Source organism: Lagopus muta, chromosome 2 (assembly GCF_023343835.1).
Source record: "Lagopus muta isolate bLagMut1 chromosome 2, bLagMut1 primary, whole genome shotgun sequence".
Lineage (NCBI taxonomy): Eukaryota > Metazoa > Chordata > Aves > Galliformes > Phasianidae > Lagopus > Lagopus muta.
The window spans coordinates 99,733,099-99,760,484 of NC_064434.1; the positions used below are offsets into that span (position 1 = coordinate 99,733,099).

The window sequence follows — 27,386 nt, forward strand, 5'->3', positions numbered from 1 at the left end:
CATAAAGGATCTTCTGTGAACTTTAAAAAATGATTAAAGTATTATCTTGGTCCCTATGTAGTCGAATTGTGTATTCCAAAGTTCCAATTTTACGGCATATTATGAACTAATTAGAAAAGAGACTGAGAAGCAGTAAGGAGTATTAAAGTGGCACTGATGGGAGATACAAGCTGACTCCTTAAATTATCTGTGCAGCGGGTTAAGGCTTATCTTGCATGAACACGCATGTAGCACCTTACTGCCTTGAGTTAAGCAACTCATCCCAATCCAAACTCTACAGGATTGCTTCATCCTGTGCTTGAGCATCTCTCAAAAGAGAGGATGAGATGAAAAAGACACAGTTCCCTCCACGTGTGCAGCAAAGCTGCAGTGACCAGGTGTTTATTTCTTACTGAAGCCAGCAGGGAACTTGCTACTCACTGATGGATAATCTTTCCCCAGCAGCACCAGAGGCAACCCAACACAGCGCTGTAATTTTGGTCCAGGCAGGCATCTGGAATCCTGCAAACATTATAGCTGTTATTTTGGCTGTGAAGCCTTCAGGCTGGAAACTCTCCTGGTATGAGGGCTAAAGGTGTATTGGCAAGGCTGCCACACAGTCCTGTGTGAACAGTGAATAATCACTCCATTTTCTCTATTTTCAGAAGATTCATCCTCACCAAGATGAGAGTCATTCCAAAGGGAGCTTTCACAGGACTTCGTGACCTAGAGAAAATGTATGTATTTTGTCAATATTTATCCATCAACAACCGTTTTACTTCAAAAACAGCAATTTCTAATTGCAACTCCTCCTTTTACTGCCCATGAGTAACCCCTGTCTCTGAGCTCCATCTCATTTCATCTTTCTATTTAAAAAACAAATTTTCCATTTTTCAGATTATGTTCCAAAGCATTGTTGTCACAAATACATTTTTATATCAAGTAGCTGGGCTGTCCCTGGTGAAAGGAGTGGTTGGGTAGGGAGTGTCATTGTAGTTGCATACAGAGAGTTGCAGTCAATGGCTGGGAGTATGTGAGAAGCTTCTTGCACAGGATAATTCTGAAATTCCTAGAACATACAGAGAGCAAGCGTCTAATTTCTGTGAATTTTACTAATAAGCCTGGAGTTATAATTATGAGTGCCTTCAATGAACAGATGTATCAGGTACCCATTAGTCTGCTGTGTTGCAGCCCTCCAAGACAAGGCTTGATCATATGTTGTAACAGCAAAGGGACTAGTGCAATAGGATGTTGCAATAGAAAAAGGAAAAGCACTCACCTGTCTTTGAAGATCTAGGCTTGCAATAGAAATTCCACAAGGAAGGGATCTCCAACCAGAGATGCAGCCAGGCTGCACCCCTTCACCTGTGCTCCCAGGATTGACCTGGTCCTTTCCCCAGGTGATCAATCAGTGGTTCAGGCTGTGACTCAACAGCCACCAAAAGTCTACAGGTTAACTGATGCTAGCACCAGAAAAGATAAAATTCACTGTAAAATATGAACTACTCTGGGGCATGTTGTGCTTTTCTAAATTAATGCATATATATGTAAATCACATATTGTTTAGAAATTCATTCAGTGTTTGTACCTTCACTGGTGAGGGTTGCAAATATACTGTTTGTCCAAGAAGGGCCTAAGTAGCAATGAGGAAATGCACTTCAAGGTCAGTGCCATTTTCAGTTCTGTTTTTATAAGAGCAAAACTGCCTGCATTTTTCTGCATTGTCTTCTCCTTTTATCATCTCATGCTCCTGTTTAAGAATATAGAGGAAGGTGAGCACACTAGAAGGCATAAGAAGTGAAGATGCTAGAGGATTTCAAGAGGTCTTTGTTGAAAATAAAGACCTTATTTTCTGTGTTCAGGAATCACCAGTTGGGAGAAAGATCAGTGCTGTGTCACCAGTTACTTTGGAACTTCTTTCTCCCCAGTCATGCTGGATTCCTTTAAATGCAGTCCTTATGGAAAAAACATTCAGCTCCCTAGACTGTGAAGTGGGCTGCAAAAGTGCATTATAGATTGCTCCCATTGTCTTTAATTACTCAGAAACCATATGCCAGATATCTATGAAATTAACCATCACACTGAATAGGATGTCTCTAAGTGACGATTTATTGTTAACCAAAATAATTGGTAATGGAAATGAGCTCAGTTTGAAAGTGTATCTGTGTAATCTGTGTACTATTAGAACATGGAGAAGAAATGGGGACATTCTATTGAAAAATACCCTTGAAAGTAGAAGTGTGATAAATATGTAAATGAGACCAATCAACATCAACAAAGAATGCAGTATTTGCAAATGGTGTGGCAAACAGATGAAATTTGAAAAAGCTCACAAATCCTAAACCTAATCCATAAATAATTGATCAGAAATATTCATGATAACGTAGAGACCAAATAAAGTGTGTAATCAAATGAGATATTTACACATAAAAACAGAGCTTTTGTGTGAAAGCCTCATTTCTCTTGCAAGATCATGCACAAAAAGGAAGATTAGAGCAAACTTCAGTTTATCTAAGGAAAAGAGCTAATAATGGTGTGATATCTCCATGTGGTAAAATGTAGATAGCCTGATGTATACAAATGAAATACCTCAATGTAGTATATGCTTGTGTTCACGTAGAACTAAGTAGACTAAAAATGAAGAGAGTCACAGTATCTCCTGAGTGTGTTACTGATTCAGAGCAATTCAAAATAAATAAATACATAAAAATAAGTTAAAAGAAAGAAAGAGAGAAATAAAAAAGTCTGTACTGTTTCCATCAGTTATCTTTTCTAAGTGATTTCCAACAGTGTTTCAGAGAATGAGGTGGACTCACAAATTGCAGGGAGCAGTCTTCTTTGTAATCATTCATTGGAGATGAGCTGGTTGAGCACAAGTTAAATCAGAAATTAATCCTCTATAATAATCTTAACTGGATTGAGTTTACATCCAAAGTGAATGAAGGCTTTTGAATATAGTGACCAATAATGGTAGGTTTTCAGACAAAAATAATTCAATGTTTTTTCAGTGTTTCTACTTTCTATATGCACTTCAGTTTCATCCTATACACTCAAGCAACTGAGAGCTTTGAACAAACGTATTTTTTCCCAGAATGTTGAATAGTTCTGGTCGGATACTTCCAATCAGACTTGTTTCATGGTACCCAGGGAATAGCTTGTTTTCTTTCCATTTGCACTGTCCAAGGGATCTCCAGTATGGACACTAGTGACCGTAACTCCTTATAGAAAAAAAAATGAGCAGGATCTTGAAGTGTCAGCATGGAGCACATGATCTTCCCTCCCTCCATTCTAATCACAAATCAAAATCCTTGTTTTCATCTGTTGCCAAACACAGACATTGTGTTTGGAGATGGTGATGGTGATTGGAAAATGAAGAAAATTATCACCTGGATATTTTTACTGTTTCGTGATTTTTGAAAGAATGAAAGCCTATTTGAAGCACTACAGGCTTCTATTCTTCTTCTTGCCCACTTGGATTCCTTCAGTTACTGAAAAAAACATGACCCTGTGCAATCACAGAATCATAGAATGGTTTGGATTGGAAGCGACCTTTAAGATCATCTAGTTCCAACTCTCCGGCTATGTCTTACAAGACAAAGTTTTTCCCCAAGCATGTTCTAGGGAAAAAGATATTTGTTAAATAAAATGTTCCAAGTTACAAAACATATTGAAAGGTTGTAATCCTTTGAGATCTCTCTTTGTAATGGTGTAACACTGAATTTTTTGTACTGAAAAGTATTTCAGAGACTCACAGATCTGGGGAGCATCTTAACCAGCTCTGTGCTACCAAGCTGTGCAACTTATGCATAGCTCTGGCTTCACATTAATTTAGCAGGAAGGGAAGCAGATTAGTCATTCTTGTTATATTGATATTTAGTTTGTTCCTAGGAAGTTTTAGCCAACCAGAACACGGCAGCTCTTCTTGACTCCTGCTTAACTAACTTGTTTGCACTACCAGAACAGATTAATTCTCCAGTTACTAAATTAAAAGGCAGCACCATGCAGGCACATACCTGGCAAAATCAATTCAACATGCTCTCCAGCTCCTATGTCATCTTCAACCCACACTAAAACTACTTAATTTGGAAATAAAGCCTAAAGCAATATTGAAATCTCTCTTTTTATCTTGCTAAGTTTCCTCCCAGTTCTGTGGTGTAGCAAAGTAAATTCTTGAGTGGTGGTCTAACAATGGTTGACAGTACATCATATTTATAGGAAGTTTGGTCTGATCCTCAGTAGCTGAACTAACGATAGGGAGATTGGGATATATTACTGCTCTAGGGAGAGGTGAATGCTTCAGTCCCACTTGGAAAAAAACAAACAGGAATTTTATTTCAAATCCCAAGATGAGTGGCTAGTTTAACTTAACCAAGGAAGCTAGACAGCAATTTCAGCTTCAAATTCAGCTTCTGGATGATAGAAGTAGACTGAGGATGCTGATCTCCCTTGGCTTTTGAAATACCCATATAATGATTTTTGGAGGACAAAAGAAGTCTGGCTTAGGACTTTGGTCATGCTCCTGACCTGTGTCATTAAGGAAAGATGTGCTGTGGAATGATGTTTCTCTGAACAGTGATATTGTAGTGAAGCAACAGTATTGCCTCACCCTGTGTAAGCCAAATAGTCTTCACTTTTTTATCCTGAAGCACAGTTCCCTTGAAAATTCACTGACAGATATTTCTTCTTTTGAAAAGTTTGAGTTAAAAAATAATGCTTTATTTCATGATTTGCTCCCAAAATCTACAGTTTTGGGCAAAGGCAAATTTTAAGAACACAAACCATACTGTGTTCAACAAAGCTGGATGAGACTGATCCTTTATGAGCTCTGAAAATCCTAGAACATGCAAACTTTAAGGGCTGAGGGAATCTGCTGGAGTCGACAGTCCTGCAAACTGAAATCTTCTATCCGTGGAAGATAGCAGGAATATAAGCACTAGCTATCTATAGTATCTTCATGATTCTGCAGAGAAAAAAGCTTTGGATCACATCTTTATCTCATCTCTCAGGTCATTCAAACTATTGCATTTTTTTGTTGGGATTGCTGAGCTTGTGATTGTTCAAACAGATTCTACTGGTCTGCTTTGACTTAGATACATTGGCACCAGCATATGACATATGGTATTTGACAACCAACCTGATGTACAATGCTAAAATCTTTCTGTTTTGCCTCATAAGCTCAAAGACAAGCCACACTTTTTTATTCAAAATGAGTTAACATGAATGTTTCATCTAATCCAAAGTGAGGTATTTGAAAACAGTGAAGACCATTCAGGAAAATATTTTGAAACACATGTTAAGGTTACAAAATCAAGGTGTAACTTGCTTCCCATGAGTGGGGAAGGAACAAAGTTCTTGGCTTGATTTTAAAAGTCTCATTGGGAGACTGACATAGTAGTAGAAAGCATCACCGACTGTAAGTCTTTTTTAGCAAATTTGAACCACCTGACAACTCAGTGGGTAAACAATCCTGACCTTCTTCAGCAGTATCCATCAAAACTGCCAGGGTGAGCAGCCGTCTAAGGGATGGCTGTCACTCCCTCTGCTCCTGAAATCAGTTTCAATCAGCCCAAATGTGATTCTGTAGCATTCAGTGGCATACAGCCCAAAAGGAAGGAAAAGAGGAGAGGGGAAGGCAGAAACTGCACAATCACCTAAGGATAAGCAGTCTTCTGCTCAAAAGAAGGCTGGCTGGCATGTTCCAATTTCTCCAGGTGTTTTTGCATAATGTATCATGTTCTGCCTCGTTCAGTATGCAAGGGGCTGTGATTAAATATGACCATTAAAGCTCTTTTGAGAAAACAGATTCAGTGTAACCAAGACAATTGGAACTTGTCTCTAGGTAGGAATTCCTTTCCTTTTGGAAAGTTTTCCTATTGGAAAACCCTACTAATTTTTTTCTAGAAGCAAAATATGGCTTTGCAGGAGCTACTGTGATGTTCAAATTAAGTAATGCATGTTTACAAAGATATTTATTTACATCCCTAAGGTGAAAGAGAGATGCAGCGCTTTCTATGTATCAAAATAAGTACCAAATCAGGTAAGGATCATACTTTGATGACAAATACTCCAGGGTAAAATCTCAAGGTGCAACTTAATGGATATTGTATTCTAATTTATATTATAGGAAATTATGTGTAACAGTATGCACCTTAAAGGCAGGGCACAAAAATAAGTATGCTATTGAATGCATTTAAATGAGTCTAAATATGTATTTTCTTTGAGGGAATAGGGGACTACTGTTCGAAAACCTTAAGACCAGTAACCAGCAGAAGCAAAGAAATTGAAAGTTCAGGCTGACATTCCAAAGAATAACTCTTCCATTGGGACCACTGCTATAGTAAAGGACTTTGCCTTTCATCTCCAAGGTTTAACCCTGCGTAAACTAGTAGCAACTACAGGGCTGCCCAGCCACCACACACTGGTATGAGGGCTGTGAGCAATCACAGGAATTCTCCAGGTTCCAGCAGATGGACTCATAAGTTTCAGATGCTCCTGTCACAGTTGACTGTCTGCATTTAATGGTGATCAGCATCTCTTGTCTGTACTGGAAGGGTTGCTTGCACTTCAGATCACTGGTTCAGCAGCAAAACCATGTAAAGGAGCTAATCTTGCACTGTATGCATTCCTTAGCCCAACAGCATCCAAGGTGTCAGTCTTCATTTGCCCATTGCTGTGCTCTGCCCTTTGAAATGGGTTCCCATAAATGGGATTTGATGGGGAGCAGCCATGCGAGCTTCTCCCAAGGCACCAGTAACATGTCATCAGTGGAGAAGCTGGGCAAAGCACTGAGTTTTGCAGCTGTTTCTCAGCATGGCACTGAGTGACTTAGGCACATTTCCTTGTAGATTGAATGCTATTACTACAAATGACCCCTTTCTAACCATTGCAAATATCAACCATGGATAGCAAGTTTTAGTTTGGTACAAAAAGCATATGAGGTCTGGTATGTGCTTAATTAAATTTATTTTCTGAAAGTAGAAGCTGTGCTTTGTGTTCTAAATACAATGTAATGAGCCAAGGCTAGTGTTCTGTAATGTAATTTATAAATGTTCTGCTGCATCCTCACCTGGCATTCTAATTTCCTCTGCCAAAGCTTATCTGTGGAAGAGGTCTTACATTTGCTGTTATTGTTGTCATCTCTTGCACAGTTACAAAACAAATGAAGTAGGTGCTTAATATTCTTGTCAGTAAGTCACTTCTGATGTCAAAGAGCAAAGATTTTAATTACAGCTTTGTAATACTTCAGTAAATGTGTAGCTTGATCAAAAAGTTTTACTAATACTTTGGTGGGGAAAAAAAATGACAAAATAAAAGCACTTGAAAGAAGAAGATAAGAATTGTAAAATCAATTCATTATGTCCATATCAGCATTTTCTAACTTTCCTATTTAAAAAGTCCCAGGAAATAATAATAATATTTGCATACTTTAATGGAAACATGTTAGAGTGCAAAAACCAGTATTCCATAACTCCTTCTGTATAGTTTGGTATCTTGATACTTGCTTTCTTTGATAGAACATATTTAGAAAAGAAAAAAGAAAGATACATTTTGTCATTACTTTCTTCACTTGAGCAAGAACAAAATTTGTGAGAATTGTTAGCATAATCTTTATTTGTTAACAGCGTTAATACAAAGCCAGCATTAGAAACTGAAACTTGAACAGAAGAATCATCTTGGATATCATTTCTCTTTCCTGCTTTGTGGTTGTCTAGACAAAGAGACAGTTACAGTAAAAAAAAAAAAAAAAATGGAAATCCATTTTCCTGAATGCATGCCAAATATTTTAATGCCTCTTTTTAATGCCCAGTGTGACAAGTTCACATTACCTGAATTCATAAAATCTAGCTGGCGGCCAGTCACAACTGGTGCTCCTATGGGCTCAGTACAGCAGCCAGGTGAATGATGGGAAGAGAAAAAATGGTCTCAGGTTGTGCCAGTAGAGGCTCAGGTAAGATGTTAGGAAAAATTTCTTCACAAAGACTGTGTGGTCGAGCAGTGGAATGGGCTGCCCAGGGAAATGGTGCAGTGTCTGTCCCTGGAGGTAGTTAAAACATGTATGGACATGACACTAAGGGGCGTGATTTAGTGATGGGTCTCTGCAAGTTGGGTTGATGCTTGGACTTGATGATCTTGAAGGTCATTTCTAGATGAAACTAGTTCATTCTAGAATTCTACAAGTCTAAGACAAAAGCACACGGAGAAGAACAATTGCTTTTTCATATCTTTAATTATGGGTTCTGAATTAACCACATTCACTCAAAATGAGTTTTAAGGATTCTAATGTATAGTTCTAAATAAAAGTTGTAAGTCTAGCGGTCCAAAAACCCACCACATGGAAATGGTAAGAATTATTGAAAGAATAGGGATCAAAGAAAATATTCACTAAAATGAACACATTCGTGGATGCTTTCCACCTGAGGAAGAATGGGGTAGGTAGGCCAGGATGTTGGATGAAGATGTTTGACAGAGGATGTTGGAGTGGTCTGTTCAGTCTGGATTGTGTGGGGAAGGTGATCAGGAATGATTGCTCCTGCCAATTCTACTGCTATATCTGGAGCACTGGATTTCAATTAAAACTGTTAAATGACAAACCAAAAAAATTGCAAGAAATAATTCACACAATGTGTGATTTTGCTATGCAAAATGCATCATGGTGTGAGGGCTTGTGGTTCCTGAAGCACCACAGTGCTGTGTGGGTGGCAATTTGGGTTAAGGTATATCTCAAGAGGCATAGAAGTGCTGTGTACTTCTAGGTATATTCAGTTTCTGGATTTACTTGAAAAATTCCTGCTGTTGGGGAAAAAAAAAGGAAAAGGAAAAAAAGTATTTTTATGAAAAAGTTTTGGAGTTTCTTCATCATAAAAAGGATTTTTTTTTTAATTATTTGTTCTATTAATCTTATTTCAGTGTGTTTCTAACTACAACATTGTGCAAGTGCAAAAGGTGTGACCTTGTTCCTGGCATACTCTAACTGGGATTTTTTTCAGTACTTATTCTTACTTAATGTTATTGTTAAACGTTTTTTGTCACAGAGAGGAAGGCTGGCACCAGTTCAGAAATGGTAATTCAGTTTCAGGTGGACTTCAGAAAAACAGTCTCCTGTTGATTTTATCTAGCTTTTCCTTCTATTTTAGAAATAATGCTGGTGGAATTGGCATGTTGCAATGGAGAATTGCTTCCTATTGCTATACAAATGCTGATAGAAACCTCAGGAAAACAAACTGAGATGAAGTCAAGACATTTATTTTCTAAGCAGGAGATGTTGATTGTCTGACAACATTATATTGCACAGCCTTTATTTTTATAATGCCAAAAAGATTGATTTGGATTTAATCATTAGTTTGATGGGTGTTTTGCTCAGTGGAGAGGAAGTTGAGCATTTCATCATTATTAGTGAGCTGCATTTTGATTTTTCTATAAAAGATGCTGCTAGCCTCTGTTCATCCAAGGTGTAAATCCAGAGATATATTGTTTGCTTTGTGACCAAGCCAAGAACAATTTGCTTGCAAAATACTGTAAGTATTTGTTTGGATTTCTTGAGCAGAAAGATGTTTTTGATGAAGATCTCCACGTATGTGCTTGATTTTCTTTAAGAAAATAACACATACCATTTGTGTATATCATTTGTGAGTAAACTGCACATGAATAAATATATGCAGACAACAGAGGATTAGGATCTGGGGATAATGACATGCTGTTGACTTTCTTAGTTCAGAACCCTGTCCCTGCAAACTACCAGTGCCAATTGCTGAAGGACACTAGAGAGAATGTTTCTGGAACAATTATGGAATAGATTCTCCAGATGGAGAAAAGAAATATTTTGTTCATCCTATTCTGAGGAGGAGAAATGCATGTAATACATAACAGTGAAGAGCTGCCCAGTGCTGATGCTCAGCACAAATTCCTTGAATGGTTTCTGTGCGTTACCTGTGTGCTGTGAGTTTCATCCACTAAAAGGAGTAATGCAGAATTTCAGTTGTGGGCTAAAATAAACTGGTTCTTTGTTATTCAGGAACATTATTTAGTTGTGTCTTATTTGTCTATTCAAAATGACATCTTTATCTGGAAATGTTTATCCTTCGTAGTGTAATTATGACATGAAGGTGCTCATTAGAACATATCTAATCCTTTTGTCAGTCTTATAATTTATTTTGAATGAGATTTCATGATTACATGCTTTTTCTTTTTGTTTTCTGTACTTTTAAGACTTCTTGTGCTGGATTCTTAAACTTTATTCCCACCACACTGTGGGAAGGGAGGAGCATGATATGGTGAAATGGATTTGTTTTATTATTTACTACTTCTGTTCCCTATTACATGATGCTCCTTAGGAAAAGTGACAGCAGAAGAGCTCCTTAGAGGCAGTGGGATAGGACATTTCCTTTGCAGCCTAATGAGCATGTTCGATGCAGAGCAGCTTTGAGCTACTATAAGTAGCAGAAGTTTTGCAGTCAGGTATGGAAATGTGCCACTCAGGGACTGCACTGAGGAGCAACCCCTGAGGTAATGAATGCAATTTCAGGGAGGTCTGGGCAGGGCTTGCTGCCACTTGGAATAAGTCACTGAGGAACACTAAACCTTCTCCAAAGGTGTTGGATGTAAGGAGAGAGAGGTGTATGAACTCTTTTTCCATTCTCTTCCACCTAAGCAATTTCCTTTGAGGTTTTTCTGGCTTAACATTAATAGTCCTAGTTTATATTTTAATCAAACCTGTCTTTTTTGAACTTAAAAGCTTTTTTTTCTTCCTGGGGACATTCTGTACAGAGGAAGGTTGAGACAGATTGTCTCAAAGCTCACTTGAAGTGTTGTCGCACAGCACTATCCAGACTTCCTTGCCATAATGATTTCAGTGTACAGGCAGCCTTTGCTCTTCCCCTCCCTGAGCCCAGACCTCTGTGCAGGGCTGAGCTGCAGAGAAGTTACCTCCAGAAGAAGAACATAGGGCAGAGCTAAGTGGCAACACGTTTGTATAAAGAGGCAAGTAAATAGATCACGGTCCATCTGTCACAGCCAGCCTCGTGCCTCAGCATAGCTGATGACACTCATTTATTTAAAAATAAGATTTTTTTTTTTTTTTCCCTGTGCTTCTTAGAGTAGCAGATTTAAAAGTGTGAACAAGTGGAGTGGCTTTTCATGAGCCTTCATCTGTCATTGTCAAAGAGCCTGTTTTGCGCTCCCTGGGCCCAGAGTACCTCTGAATAGCACACATGTTGTCGTCCAACTGTGCTGCCAGGCACAGTGCTTTCAGGGTAAGCAATAACGTGTTAACAGACTGTAAAAATAAGGGGAAAATTGTGTCAGAGATTGGCAGTCACTCAGGTCACTAGAAGGAGAACTTCCTAATGGGATCCCAACACTTGTTTAAATACCATTCCCACGAACTGTTGAGCCTCACTTTATTACAGGTTTCATGTAGCCTTCCTTCACAAGATTGTTGATTTCAGATGTAGGGACACTGACAAAAATATCCAACGTATTTATTCTTGCTTTGTGACAGTGTGAAGTCGACATCATTCCCAGCAATGTGATCACAAGGCATCTTTTTGTCTGCAGATCTAGGGATGCTTCTGTTATTCAAAATCTGTGAACCTGTTGATGGGTTAAAAGCTTTCTGTAGTCAGGTAAATGGCAGGAGTAGCCTTAGTTATGAATCCTTTTGTTCACTGAAGTGTGAACAATAGCAATCATTCTTTGGAGAAGATTGTCCAGGATCCCACTCATTCTATTCTAGCCATTAGTGACTCTTAGTAGTCTTTTTAAAAATCTACAGAGCTTTCCCCAGCACTGACCTTGTCTAATTGTATTGATTGTTACTAACTGAAGGCTAATTGGGAAGCAAGTTGCTATGGTAATTCTTGAGTCATACGTATAAAGAGAAAATACTGCTAAACCCACCAGTGCATGATGACTATTATCATAGTTAAACAAATTAAAAAATATAATTCATTCAGATTAATTCTGCAATTCAAATGAAGATGCAGTATGCAACGAGACCGTTTTTTTTCCTTGCTACTATACTTTCCTCTTTTGCAACCATTTTGTTCTTTCATTTGTCTATTTTCTAAGTTACTCATAATTTTAGGACAAAATTGAGTTGGGGTTGTTCGTCCCCACCCCCAAACCTTCCTCCCACACAAAATATGTCACAAGCTTCCTGTGACAGGAGGATGGCTCAGGGGCAGAGGATAACAGGACTCAAACCCCTAGATTTTGAGGTCATTTTTTCATATCCAGTCTGCATATGTGTGATGAATGGTTTATTTTCACATAGGTAAGTTGGTGTCTTGCATACCATGAGATGGTGATCTCAGCCTGTAACCTCAGGAGATGATGATTCACTCTAAGGTATGACTGCTGCAGCTGGCTTTAAATCAGAAGCCTCTTTTGGCCGTACTTTGAAACGGCTCTGAGACAGAGCTGGTCTCTGTGGGTGACTGAGCTCCACTGTGGGGTACTGTGGGAAGGTTGGATTGCTTTGGCTGTGCTGTGGCTTTTTTATGAATAGATGGAGGATTTCACAAATGTGAAATAACATCTTTCCACTTTGTTATTAACTAAATGTGAACCAAAGGAAAATCAAGGGCTCTCTTCCCTGTGTGATGAGGGTCCTTCACCCTCTCCTTTGGCACCGTGCTAACCAGTCGGGTCAAGCACCAAGTTTAACTTTCCTGATCAACCTCCACTGACAGGTCTTTTAACTTCAGGAGAGAGGATCTTTCAGAGGTAAACATGGTAATGTTCCCTTACAGGTGCTATATTTGTTTTCTCATTTTCCTATAGAAATAAGATACTCTAGATTCAAAATATGCATTTTCTTTTTAGAGTGATGCAAGAAACAATATAGAGCTTACCTTGTAGTTTTTAATTTGCTACTTAACATGCACAAAGCATTCATTTAAATTTGAAAATTAAATTGCTCTCGCAGGGTTGCTTTTGAGTGTATGTATTTCCGTGCCCCTTTGTGGATTGAGCTGTATGGTTTCTAGAGACAACATTTATGTAAAGATAAGTAGAGAAAAAAAAATCTGTACATTTTTCTGAAATGATGAGTGCTAATGTAAATACAAGTTCAATATATTAAAGTTAATGGGCTTCCACACCTTCTGCTTGGAGTGTTAAACCTCCTTCAGTCTCAACTAAAGCAATGATAGCAATCAGAAATCAAGAATTTTAGTTTCTTTTGTTTTTTTTTTTTCTTAATTTAAGTGTATTTCATCAACGTGACTTCTCCAAATAGTAATTCTTGAGGTCTGGGAATTCTACAGGTGTTGGTTTTTCTTCATGCCCCATAATCTTTTTTTCAAAATGCTTTGCTAGAAACAAGAATGGTTATGTGGGGTTTGTGAGTTGTGGAAACGTGGTCAGTTCCTGTTTGCTTACATCAGTACAGGAAGACAGAAAGAAAAATGGCATAAGTATATACTGCAGTGCAGTACAACAAAAGAGAGATGACAGTGTTTAAGGACAGCATCATTTCTGTATTCTTATTGTCTCCTACTTTGAGCTGTGTGGCGAGGTGGGTGGAAACCTTACTTTTCCCTTGATGATGAAGGAAGATCTGGGTTTAGATAAGGTTTTCTGCATCATCTCTATCACCAACTTCTTTCTATGCCTGCAGCTGAAAATAACCCATGATAGTGTGTAGAGAAGGTTTCCCAAGGAGACGAAAAACAGGTCACTTCAGAGCACCAAGCATGCTTTTAGATTCCCAATGGTTGCACCTTATTCCTATGCAGACTTCTCTGGAGGAACCAGTAGTAAAGGCTTCTCAAGGGCTGAGGGCTGAGTCCAGCCTGAGGAACTTCTCATCAAAGCCCCATAGCAGCAGGTGGTTCAAGGAAGCCATTTTGTTTGTTTAGAGTTTCTACAAGCTTGGATACAGCATAGTTACGGCAGAAATCCTTCAGATGGTTTGTGAGCAACTTCCTTGTAAATGGGGTTAGCAGAAAGACTTCTGCTCATTGATAACAGTAAACACCATCATGTGGCTGAGGGTCTGTTATTTGTATTGCTTTTATTGGAATATTCTGTACTGGCATATATTAATATACCAGATTTTCACCACGACATTCTATTACATATTCTCTTTCTACTGTTAAGTCTTTCTTACCTGTGTACAGACTTTTTGTGTTTGCAAGTGTAGGGTTATTTATGTTAGGGAAATCCAAATGGAATCATATAATTTTCCCAGGAAAAGAGGGTCCATGATACAGATCTGATCAGTTATTTGGCACATAAGACTTCAGATGTATTGAATCAGGTTCCTCTTTGCTTAGGGATTGAATGTAATTCCAGTCTTTGTATATTGTTTCATCTCTACGTTTTTCAGTAGAGAACCTGCAGATTTAGGTTTAATGATGATTTTTTTCTACTTTTATGGAACATTGCCACAATCAGGTAAGATACTCTTGCTGCACTCAAGCTCTGTAAAGCTTTTACCTCAGTAGCTGCTTGCTGGTGTTTGTGTTTGCTGTTGCATTCTGTTACAAAGAGAAGTTTTGTTTTAACTTCGGAGGCACAGAAGATCCCTTTCCCAAGTAGGTTGTATCTGAGTGCTCCAATCAAGTACATATTTATGCAGTGGGGTCCTGGCTGAGTCTGGAGATAAAGCTCAGGAATAAGAGCTTGTCAAGGCCTCCCTTAGAAAGAAAGCATAAGAATAGTAAGTAGTTTTTTATGAAAGGATCTAACGAATGCAAACAGAAAAGGAGACAAAAGGAAATCTCTGTGCTGGAAAAAAAGATATTTTGCAGGGATTGTGTAACAGTGACTAAGGGACAACTAAATCCCTTCAGGAAGGCATTTGAATGATGTAGCAGCTGATGTTAGCAGCTGGAAGATAACGTCTGTATTCATAATTGAATTTCACATTAGACAATGCAAATATCTTTCTCATGATGGATCAAGTCAGGAGGATTTACTTTCATTGAAGTGAGTGTGATGTACTGCATGGCGTGCTCTGGTGGGTATTCAGAGTCCTCTCATAAGGCTTGGGAATATTTTTAGCTGAGGAGTAATAGTGTTTTGTGGTTTTTTGGTGGTTTTTTTTTTGACAATTTTCCCCTCCTATCTAAGTTTATTTGTACATATGTGAGGCACTTACTATTGTGAATTCCCCTTTCTGTAATGCACTGGAATTAGTAATGAACAGCCCTCCAGAGGCATCTCTTTGCTGTGTGTATGCACTTATATTAAACACTTCAGAACTCTTTTAAAGTGTCTGGGAACATCTTCAAGATGGTCTCTTTGAAAAGGCTGTCAGTTGACTTAGGGTCCTGGAAGCGAAAGTCCAGGACCATCTGAACTATTCATATCTATTGATATTCACTCAAAATGAGTTTGAGGTCAGGCAGAAGTCGGTCTTCTCAGGAGCAGAGTTTCCAGTTTCCTCATTCTGGCACTGCCCTAAGTGATTATCTCTGGTGTAACTCTCATCTGCCCAGGTCATTCTCAATAAAGCTATTCATCATTAACTGACTACCAAAGCCAGGAAAGAAGCAGTAAAAGATAAGTGGCAATAAACTCTCCTAGTCCATTTCTATGAAAGGAGTTACGAGGTGGGCATAATGCTTGTGTCAGCATCTCTGAACAAGGAGGACCCTTTCTCAGCTGAACAACCACTTTCTTTACCACCAACTCTCAAGAGCCTCTGGAGCCCATTGCATTTGAGAAAACCATGCCACTGCTAGGGTGGGTGCTTTTATTTAGAGGAAGCTCTCTATCTTCCCTACACCTTTCATAGTTGAAGGGAAAATTTAGTGACTGTCTTCAAAGCAGTTGGGTTGTCAGTCAACAGGTACACCTGCCCCAGTGTCTGTGAAGCACCAGAATGCAAACCTCTTTCTCTGAGCTACCTGTGTTGGTAGGGAGGACAGAGAGTTTGTGGCTCATTTCATCCAGAATTGGTCCAGGCTAGGTCCCTGTCTCTTTTGAACTGTTTCAAGATGTAAGACCCTCCAAATATATACTTAGGATCTCATATGAAACTTAAATCTCAATACCTTGGTGAATATTGTTCATTAGGTACCTTTGCTTTATAGCTACTGTTCAGCCATTTTCCCTGTACTTTGCACTTCCAAAACTGCACATGTGGCCATTATAACTCCCAGTCCTCAGCAAGCAGAGTCACATCAGCATTTCTCTATTCAGAGAATCTGGAACTGCTTAGTCAAAATAGAAGTGGAGATTCAGAGTTTAATTTTAGACCAATAAGGCAACCACAGGACTGCAAATATCCATCCCAGATGTGAAGTGGAGGGACAGCGGTACAAGGTCAGCACATGTACCTCTGGCTTCAGACTCTGGAGCCTGCTTTTCTGCTGAAAGCTGCCCTTTCTTTCCTCTGAAGACCTGGTCGTGATTTGTTTGACTTACAAGGCTTCGTGCATTTTCAGTTTTACCGACAGCAAACCAAAATTAGTATAAGACATCCCCTCAGTTCTACAGTACGAGGAGGTATCTATCCCCTCAAACTGTACTCATTATAAAATCAATTCTTATAACGATGTGGCTTCTGTAGCTGTGTTTGGTTGTTATCAGCTGCAATTCCGCAGACTAATCGCATGCTTTTTCAGATTAGGCAGACTGGTGTAATACTGTTACATGGACAATTAATTTAATGCAACCCAACTCTCAACAGACTTTCATCTGGATTGCTGGCATGGTATTAAAGCACTGATAGAAATAAAAAACCCTTTGCTTGAGCCTGCTGTGCAGAAATTTGCATTATATTTCCCATGCCTGAATTGATCTATTTGAGAGTATGATGCCATGCCCTTTGGAGAAGGCAGGAAGACACAGTATTGGTGCCTCCTGATAACCTCCTTCAAAGACTCAGGTATATGCTATTTTGTTCTGAGTGTGAAATCAGTTTTAATACTCAGCTGGTGAAATGGGCATCCCACTTATTCAGGTCAGTACAGTGTGCGTGTGTAACTTCAGAGAAGTAAGGGGATGATGAGGAGAGTCAGTGTTTGAATCCATTTTTGAAATGCCAATAACTTCTAAGATATACTAGCCTGTAACTGCCTGGTATTCAATGGATCATGGTAGGGAGACAAGTTTTTCGTGCTCACAAGGAAAGTGGCATGCGAGAGTATCAAGCATCTATTTTTAAAAGGTCAAAAGCCTCCAATATTTTTAAGAAAAATAGCTTTTCTTTTGTAACCTGTTTAAATCAATGGAGTCGCATTTTGCTGTCACTGTAGTGGGAAATTTTCCAAAGGAGATTCCATACTAGCCCGTTTCTGATCAGAGCAAAATAAATAAGAGCTCAGTAGTCTCTTCTGCATCAAGACTGGTATCCCAGTGCTTGCTTTTTTCGTTCAGACTTAGCAAGGGCTGTGCCCAGTGGGCTCACCCAGTGGATCCTGCATGGGATCCACTGTTGTAGTACACTGTGCCCAGGGAGGCCATTGGCACTGAGAAGTGGCACCTGATATCTTCAGTATCACTGGTCATTGTAGGCATCAGTAGGGTGAATAAAGTTTTGAAGAATCAACAGCACATCAAAAAATGAACTCCCAAAAGCCAAAATGCACATCAGTGGTTTATCACAGAAAGTATAAGGTGAGCAGATCATGGGTGTAGCCAGTGCACATACCTCCTTTGGATCAGAACTTAATGAAAACTGCAATTGTTTGCAGGGAATGGGTCACACCCAACACTGCAAAGGAGGGCGATGTGGCTGGAGAGAGGGGAAATTCCCCTTTACAGTAGTAAACTGTGTAGTAGGTACTGTGTGCCATGTCTGTGTGTGAACAAGCAAGCACTCAGAAGATCTTGATCCGTGGGCCACTAGTCTGTCAACAGGGAGGTGAAATGCAGAAATCCATAAATCTTCCTGCAACTGCAAGCATCGTGCAGCTGAGCTCATCAGTCAGGCACCCATTACCCTGTCATTGGCTGCTCTGCTACTGATATTATAAGGTCATTGTGCTCGAGAGCCGATGTCACCACACACTGTGTAAGGGACTCCTGCTGTCATCTGCCTCTGAGCTGCCATGATTGCACTTCTTCTTACAGCAGTTTCCCATGTCGTGGTCTATGTTAAACCTCTTCCTCTCTAGACTCACAGAGTCACAGAACAGCCCAGGTTGGAACAAACCTCAGAAGACCATCAAGTCAAATCTTTTATGGGTAAAAGGAGCCCAGATGAGATTAACCAGTACCTTGTTCAACTGCATCTTGAAAACCTCCACCATATCCCTGGGGAGGGTGTCCCAGTGATGAGTTGTTCTCACTATAAAAATGTCTTTTTTATATAATGAAACCCAATTTGCACCCGTTGCCCCTTCACTTCTCCATGTGGCTCCTTATGAAGAGAGGGCCTCTGTTCCCTATAGCCACCATTTCAGTACTGCAATACTCTGATGAGGTTTCCCCCAAAGTCTTCTCTTCTGCAGGGTGAAAAGACCAACTCCGTCAGTCTTTCCTCAGAGGGCAGCTTCTCCAGTCCTATGATCACCCTTGTGGCCCTCTCCAGTCTTTCTGCATCATTTTTGAATTGCAGGAGCCCAGACTGGATGCAGTGCTCTCGATGTGATCTAACAAATACTGAAACTAAGTTTGAGCAGATGCTTAAGCGTTGTGCTGTACTGGGGGCTCAGTGTGTGCTTTGGGGGTTGGGAAGTGCTTGGTTTCATTTTTATAAAGAAATTGCTTCCGATTATCTTATGTAGCATCTATTCAAAGGCTTGCGTGTATTAGAAATTATTAATTTAGCTCAAATTGCTGTCTAGATTTGGTGTGATAGCTAGCACTAGAGCTAGTAGTATAATTCATTACAGACAAACAATGTAATAACAGTCCCATCTTCTCTCGTGATGACATATAATAAGATATGCATTATGAACAATCCTCTATGGATGTGTATTTATACGATAAGACAAATCTCGTGCACAAATACTGGCCAGCAGTCCCCTATTTCTGTTTGTAGTTCACACTGCAGGCTTTATTTGCTCTCCTTTAGAGAGGATCTGACTCTGCTGAGTTGGTTATTTGGTGTTCTTTAGGTTTTTGATGAGCAGGGTATGCCTTTACCACTCTTCACCAAGAAATAAATTATTCTCAGAAATCATGCATCCAAACACAGAGCAGTGCTGCTCCTTGCTTGCAGAGTGTGACTGCTCTCCTAAACTGAGTTATTCTGTATTTCTCCTTCTTACCTGAGTGACAGCTTATAACAGGTACATGTAGACCAGAAGGCAAAGAATAGCAATGGCCTTCTGTTAGAAAACAGCACTTCCATGCTGGGAAAAGGCTCAGAAGCCTGTTTCTTTCCTGAAGAGCTTAAACCACAGAGTGTGATGATAAGTAATCTGTCACCAACAGGGTTTCCTGGGAGAACTTTAGCAGAAGATGCAGGGTTCATCAGGAGTTTCTTGTCATTATCTCTCAGCCCTGCAGCTCCCTGAGCAGAGACAACAGAGCCAACACTAGGATGGTTGCTGGCTTCTGCCTATGAGATGGGTGACCCCCCTGCTCCTAGTCAGAGGATCATAACCACAATGGCTGCAGCAGTGGGTTGCTTGAGATGGAACACAGCAAAATCATTCTCAATGGGTATATTTCATTTCCTTGTTTAAAAAAAAAAAATTATTCATGTGCACGTGAAGAGAGATATTCATATGAAAATTAAGTCATTTCCCTAATTATCTACTTCAATCAGTTCTAAATCTCCCATTTTTTCTAACCAAAACAAAGCACAGAGCCCATCTCACGCTCCTAGAAAGCCAGAACATCATCCTGACACAGAAATGTTCCATCCTAAGAGCTTGAAATACACCTTGAAGAAGGGTCGTGTTATCCAAGCTGTTCCAATGTTAGCTAGCAGATTAGATCATAAAAAATCATTACCCCTGACAGCCCTATCTTTCATGAGAGGTCACTACTGTACTCTGGTTTCTAAATAAACTTTTGTTTGCCTATATAAGGCCAACAAATTTGCAGCATTTAGTTCTGAGCCGCCCTGTGATGTGAAATCTCTTCTGACTAAATGGAATTTTTGGTACTAAATATTTGTGTTTTTTTTTTCCTGTGATTCTTTTTCCTAGAAAACTTATTTTCAGACTGTGAGAAATGACAAATATAAAGCTGGTGGTCCAAAAAAGAACAGAAGGAAGTTGATACCTTTTGTGTCATTAAATCTTACAAACTATTGTCTTGCAAGTGAATTGTACTGTCAAATAAATACAGCATAGTGAATAGCGGCTTCTATTCTATACCTTATAACACGAAAGGAAGAAAGAAAGTAGGAAAAGAGCAAAAAGTCTATCCACATTTTTTTGTGTATGTTTATGAGTGAATTCGCCATGGTGCAGCACATCAAAGGTAACCCCAGATCCCTCCTCAGTAAGGACCTTTGGGAGCCTGGGCTCTTATCCTAGCTCTCCTAGGGACTTGCTGCAAGAGACCAGAACAGTCACTGCTCGTTTAGTGCCTGTTTCCACTGCTTCCCTTTGTCTGCTTCAGTGGGAAGCCTTCCAGCACAGAATCCCTTACATTGGCTGTGTAATTTATATAGAGTGGAGGAAACCAATGAAAGCATTTTATTATTGCTCGTAGACAAAGAAGGATATTCCAGAGCAGAGATCAAGACTTCTTCTCTAGAAGCCTTGAGATGCAGAGAGGGAACTACTTGTTAAAGTAAAAAATGCCAAGCCACTAACTTGTTTTTCTAAAGCAGAAGAGGTCAGATGAGTAGCTTATCATTTTTTTTGCAAGGCTGTTGTCTTTAATCAGCAGGTGATTTTCCAGGTACAGTTCAGTTGTTACTCAAGACAAAGTGGAATACTTTTTATATTACTTGCAGTAATCTTTGTGATTACTTTTTGAACGTCGACTCTGTACCCAGATGATTATAATATAATCCATTGTTTTACCTCGGGCCTGTTTGGATCTATTTGCAACTATCATAATTTCTAAAGAACAAGCTACCTAAGAGCAAGGGATAACGACTTTACAATCTGTTTATCCAAGGTTTCATTCCAAAGATGTCTGTGGCTATATCAGCAGAAAAATCCAATAGACCATCGCAGTATCATCAAGTTATAGTTGCAGTCCAGTATTTACTTCCTATAGCTGATCTCAGGCTGGGAAATAGCATTGTTGCACCATTTTGAAAAATGGCCATGGTGAATCTTTTGGCATAATCATTTTTATTCCAACTTCAAGGATTACTGCCAGCATAAGAGACGTAATCAGGATGGGTTGCATGGCAACAATTCCCTCTGACTTACCAGGGGAATTCTTGAACTCTGAATCATACTAAATAAAGCCTGTGCTATCTGTTTGCCACCCCACAGATGAAGGAAGAAAAGATATATGCCTCTGGACTAACAGGATGCATCTGGTGTGTTGATAACATCAAGCTGGCCATTTTTGTTCCCCAATTCTATGTCTACAAGAGGGTATTCATTGTACATAGAAGAGATCAAACAGGGGGTTCCCCAGGATATGGAAGAGTTCTTGAAGTCTACGATCCTTTCCATTTGGATCTGTCCATTCTTGGCTTAATTTCAATTTCTGGAGTTTTCATCAGGTCAATACAAAAGCACATCCTGCAGCTTGAGGATGTGTCCTATTTCTTGAGAACTTTTTAGACTTGTTCTCTTTTCTAGATAACTTTCATCTCCTGCAAGTTAAAATCTTGCACTAAATTTCAATTGGTAATTAGTGATGTCAGAAATGCAGTAGGCAGTGGTGGCTTGGCCTCAGGAGGTGTACTGTTCTGAACTGCCTTAGTTTGCCTTTGGTGGCAGTTTGTAGGCATTTCTGAGGTATGTTTTCTTACCTGTTGTCCAGCTCATTTTTAAAACGGATCTGTAGTTTAGGAACCAGTTTCTTCTGGATTTTTTCGCTTTTCCATTGTCTGCCTCACCTTTTTACTGAAAGCATGGCTTGAAATATCTTGACTTTTCGATTATTTTTCAGAGAGATCTCACAGAATGATGCCTTGGAGATCATAGAAGCAAATGTGTTTTCCAGCCTTCCCAAACTACATGAAATGTAAGTAATAAGCAATCTAAATTCAAAGGAGACTATTATAGGTAAGTGTCAAAGACTTAGCAGTTTGGTTCAGGCAAGTTGTGAAGAATTTGTAGTGATACAGGAACACTGGAAACCTCACTTTGTCTTTCCCATCATCTTAGCCAACTCTCCCATTCTTTCCCTTGTCAGCTTAGAGCTTGTCCTCAAGCCACCACCAGTATCAAGAGGCAGTGGGGTTTACTGGTCTGTGGTTGGCTCCTCTTTGGAAGCAGTTATGCTCTCAGAAAAAAAAGAAAAAAATTTCAATGTACAGTACCACTACATCCCTGGGCAACTACACATATTTTAGCATTCAACCACAGACATTTTAAGATCTATATGTTCACATATTTCCTCTGATGTTTCATTTTCCCATTGCAGAAGAATCGAGAAGGCCAACAACCTCATGAAGATTGATCAAGATGCCTTCCAGCAGCTTCCAAGCCTCAGATATTTGTAAGTCTTTTTGGTCTTTGAAAGCACTATAATAATTTTAAATTATATATATGAGTTTTTATCCAAGCTGTGCTGAGCACTTCACTAAGACAGGATAATGCTCACTCTTCCCTCACTAGTTGCCTACTAATGATCTACATTTTCATACTCAAGTCTGTATATTGTCTTAAGAAAAGTTGAAGGTACTGTTCTCTATGGGGAATCCACGGACATTCTACAGTGATCTCCAAACACAAAATCTTTGAGTTTTTCTAAGCAACATGTTGAAACTAAGTGATGAGAAAAGAATCAATGCCTTTATTTTATCAGTATAAAAGCAGATCTTGGTTGAAATTCCTCCCGAGAGCTTTAGGACAAAGTCTCATCTGTCTTTGTCACGACTCTGTTTTCTGTTAAACTTTGTGCACGTGATCTTAAGCATTGAATTTTTTTTTCTTCAGCAATGATAGTGCTATAGCAGTGGTTTTCATTAACATTGATTGTGAGAAGATTAAAACCTTAGAATGCAAATGCACTGGTGTAAGCTGTACATTTATTTTATTAGCCACCTTCATCAAGACTGCAATTTGCACAACTGTGGTGCCATATCTGATCCCGTGGGGTTGCCGTCATGATTCAGTGATAACTGAATCCATCCTTAAAGTAAACTGCTCCTCAAAAATATTTTCACCGCTCTTAGTGCATTATCCTAACATGACCAATGGCAGATCCTCTGCTATGTATTAAAACCCAAATGCAGTCCCATGAAATCTGTTTAGCAGTAATGTTTTTTAATGACCTTAGCTCCCAAAGTGCTCTTTGCTGAAAAATGGCATGTATACCAAGCAGGATATTTTCTTGATTTTTCTAATGTCCGTCCCGCTGAGCATGTATACCCAACCCTCTTTTCTTTGTTCATATAATAAGCTTCACTGATCACAGTTTATTCATTTGAGTACATTAGTGCTTTGTTTTCAGATTATCTGCTTCTTAAAGATGGGATGAAATCAGATCAGTGATCCAATAAACATGAGCGATTCTAGACTCCCAAAATCACTTGTGTCTGACAGGTTCTGAGCTCATAAATGGTAAGAGGTGTTAGTTTGAATTTTAGTTTTAAGATTCAAGATTTAACATTTGGGCTTCAAGATATGCTGTTTATTTAATGATATACAAGTTCCTAGAGTTTAAACCATCTATAAATCCGAATATGTGATTAGATTTGCACTGCTGTCTCTCTACACAGTATTTCAACCAGTATCTGCTTCACCAAATTCATAAGGCACTTTGACACACTTTCATTTTTGTATGCGTGCGACTACAACACAGATTCTCTCTTATTAGTACGGAAATAAAACTTTAAGCTTGCACTGTCACAAGAAGAAACCTTGTGCCTTTTTCCTTTGGTTTCAAGCAAAAATTTTCAGACCAACATTTGATGTGAATGATTCTAACTCCTCAGCTCATTGAAATTACAATCACTAGTGTTATTTTGCTCCAGCTGAGGATCTAGTTTGCCACTCAGGATTTATAGCACAGTTTCAAGTTCCTTATCCCAGTGATATTCCTTCAAATTTCGTATTTTGCAATAGGTTGTCATAAAATTTAGACATATGGGTTTTTTTTATCCTCATCAGAGATGAAATGTTGTTCATTGCTTTTGATTACTGTAAAATAGCACTATGAGCAGTGAGAAACATGCTCCCTCCTTTCAACATTTGTCACTCCATACTCCTCTATGCATTGACTCAAATGTTTAGAGATTTTTTTTTGTATAAAAATTCAGCTGCAGTAGCTCTGCCATGACCTCTAGAAGCAACAGATAAAAAGACAGAGGATTGCTTGTCTAACTAGCCATTCCCTCACCTACCCTTTGGCCAGTTTCACTCAGCTTTCCAGAAACATATTAATTTGGTGGCTAGAAAATTTCTTCTAATTTTATTGACATCCTCTTCATTCAAGTTTGTTTTAATTCCAAATCTTTCCTCCAATCTAAGTTGATAAAGTCCATCTTTGATGTTTTCTTGATTAAGAGATTTATATTGTATCCCGTTTGCGTCCTTATTTTACAAGGTAAAAAAGACTCTTTCCAGACTGTAAATAGTACAAAAGATGCAGATATTATGATCCCTAGAGTATGAACTGCTGAATGTGCCTTTCATGCTAACAATAAGATTGGAAGTAGCTCCATTGTGGGTACAAATTAGTGTCACATCATTGGCTCTGGTGAAGCTACATCAATTAACATCACAGGGATTTGATCAAAACGGTTTTATTGAAACAGATTTTCAGCAGTATCTGAGCTGTGTTCCCCACCGGAAAAGGGCAGATGTGGCTGAATTGGTAGGGTAGGAACTTGCTGGACTTGCAATTCACTCTCAGATGCACTGGCACAGGATGTGCTGGCACAATTCCTGAACATACAGGAACTCCTGTCCTGTGCTGCATTATCCACACCAGCCATGCAGATGGGTCTCAACAGAGCTATGCCACCTGTTTGTTATTCTAAGGAACAGCAGCCTGGAGGTGCCTACAGATAAACCTGTGAGTGATTGAACATTGGGAAGTCATTTCTGAAGAAGTGATTCCTGCCTTCCTTTGCCTGCCCTGAGATATGGGGAATGTTCCCTTTTCAGCTAATCCTGCCTGCATTACTGGAGCAGAACATGAAGTCCCTGTAGGAGTCTTCCAGTGAGCTGGGTGTGATGCTGTTACATTGTACTAACATCACTCTCTATGTACAGTCACTAAAGCAGGGATCTCAGGTCTGTGCCCACAGCTGAGCTTCTTGTTGTTCCTTCTGAAGATTCCAGCCTCTGTGGCAGCATAGGAGATGTGTAGTGTTATTCCTTGTGACAGTGCAGTGACTATGATGGAACTGTTAAAATGCAGTTCAGAAAATATTGCAGAAAAAAAAACAAAAAAAAAACAAGTATTTACTAGCAGTTTTCAGGGAAGAAAAGAAAAAAAAAAAGATGCAGTTGATACAAATTAATCAGTGTTAATGCCTTAGATGGAGGCCAGACATCATAGCCCATGAGTTTTAATGACCTTTGCAGTTCCTTGCAAGGCTCTCTCTGTGCTGCTTCAAAAATGCTTGCATAGGCACTAGATCTTCCTTACGAGCAGGCAAGAAGCTCTGGCTAACATTGTCAGTCCTCTCATCAGCTTTACGGTCTCATTACAGCCACTGGGTGCTGAACATTAATATGCTTTTATCTGTGCCAACCTGAGCACAAATACATTCTCCACTCATCCCGCTCCCTCTGCCTCTTACATCATCATTACTGGTATAGCAAAAATGCTATGGAGAGAAAAATACTTTAAGACAATGTTGAGATCTCCTGAGCCTTCTAGAAAAATGCAACCTAAACAAAAAAGTTTAGGTCAGTCATTTAGAAGCTGTGAAGAGGGTTGTTAATTGGCCTTCTTGGATACACGCCGAAAAGACAGTCTGCTTCAAAATGGTAACTTGCTGACCTTTTCATCAGTACAAGATTATTTGTCTGGCTCTCGCTAGGGAGAGCTGTGGCATTGTCTCTTTAATAATGCATTGATGACTTTTCAAACCTATTTTCTTGCCAAAATTAGTGTCATACGTAATCTATGTCTTTTTTGGTTCTTTTTTACAGTGAATATATCAATGTCCTGCATTCAGAGATCTCATCTTAAAACAGAAAGATTTAAATGTAACCTTTTTTTCAGATGAATTTTTAGGGCATGCAGCTCCATTGCTGGTGGGAAGCAAAATGTAGGTCATGAGAACCTATTTGATCTGTAACATATTTTGTAGTTTAGGCTTGTAGCTGCTTCTACCTGCTGCCCTGCTCGTTGGAGGTCTTGACACACAGATGTCTGGCATGCTTCTTAAATCCATTTGTTTGATACAGCTAGGTACACCTAGCAGCGATGGCCATGTGGTCTGAAGTCATCCACAGAACCTTTGCTCGGAAGTGGATTTTCAATAAAAAGAAGTGATGATCCACTCACTCCTTTTGCATGAGAGTCTACTGGTTGAAGACCTCCCCTACCTCCCAGCACTGTGTGCTGTGGATTACAGACTTGTCTTCACGGATTATAGACTCTAGCCTACGAGACCCATTCCCATGAGTCAAAGGGCTCTCTGTCTCTAGTCAGCCCACGTGCAGCACAAAGCCACTAGCATGATGAAGGGGTACATAAATAATGCTTCCTGAGTGATGCAGTATTTCATTGCTTACCTTGTGTTGGCAATTTAGCAAACATCCGCAGTAAGTCAATGAGCTGAGCTAAGTGCCAGCTTTTGTCAGAGTAGCTTCAACTTGGTTTATAAAGAGCAGGGAAGTTGCTATATCTGGAAATGAAGCGGCCAGAATCTTCCAGGAATTCACTTCTGAAAGACTTTTTGTTCTCTGGTGATCACAGTGCAATGTTTTTTTTACGTGCTGACTCCAGTAAGCCTTCTCAGAAAGACAATTAATGCTTTGGAAAGCAGCCATCAGCGATTTGAAACACATGTTCTTACCGAGCTGTTTAGATACAGCAAAGGGGAACTCAGTTTAAGCTGATATTAAAGAGGACATTTGTTTAAAGTGAAGCTACTAAGGATGTGTACGTTATATGATAAAGATACTGACAAAACTGTGCTGCAGTAAAGTTATTCAGTAAATTGGATTATCTACATTTTAACGAGATTACCCACTCCAAGGCCTCTGGAGATTTGCTGGTCGAATAAAAAGAGAAGAGAGATCTAGGCCACAGACTAGCTGCATGTTTTTTCAGTTCTTTTTCTGCAGTTAATTGAAAGAACATCCTCTCCTGCTCCTAATCACTGTTCTGTGCCTCTGTGCACTCCGTACCTTGTACCTGTAGCTTTATCTCAGAACAGAATCATCTATGATTCTATGATTTGTCAGAACACTTGGCTCTTCATCCCACACTGCTCATTGGACACCAGTATAAAC

At 39.4% G+C, this 27,386-nt stretch overlaps 1 protein-coding gene across 5 annotated transcripts in view; it reads left to right on the plus strand.

Annotated features, from left to right (window-relative positions):
* The window catches only part of FSHR (follicle stimulating hormone receptor), a 120,774-nt gene that overhangs the window by 72,468 nt on the left and 20,920 nt on the right, over positions 1-27,386 (plus strand). For 4 of the 5 annotated variants that reach the window (XM_048936832.1, XM_048936834.1, XM_048936831.1 and 1 more), the window contains 3 exons: positions 645-716; positions 21,913-21,987; positions 22,390-22,464. In XM_048936832.1, coding sequence (XP_048792789.1) covers positions 664-716; positions 21,913-21,987; positions 22,390-22,464 — 203 coding nt within the window. In that variant the 5' untranslated portion in view covers positions 645-663. Of the gene's footprint in view, positions 1-644; positions 717-12,250; positions 12,325-21,912; positions 21,988-22,389; positions 22,465-27,386 lie in introns of those variants that run through there. The other variant, XM_048936835.1, reaches the window with a different exon arrangement.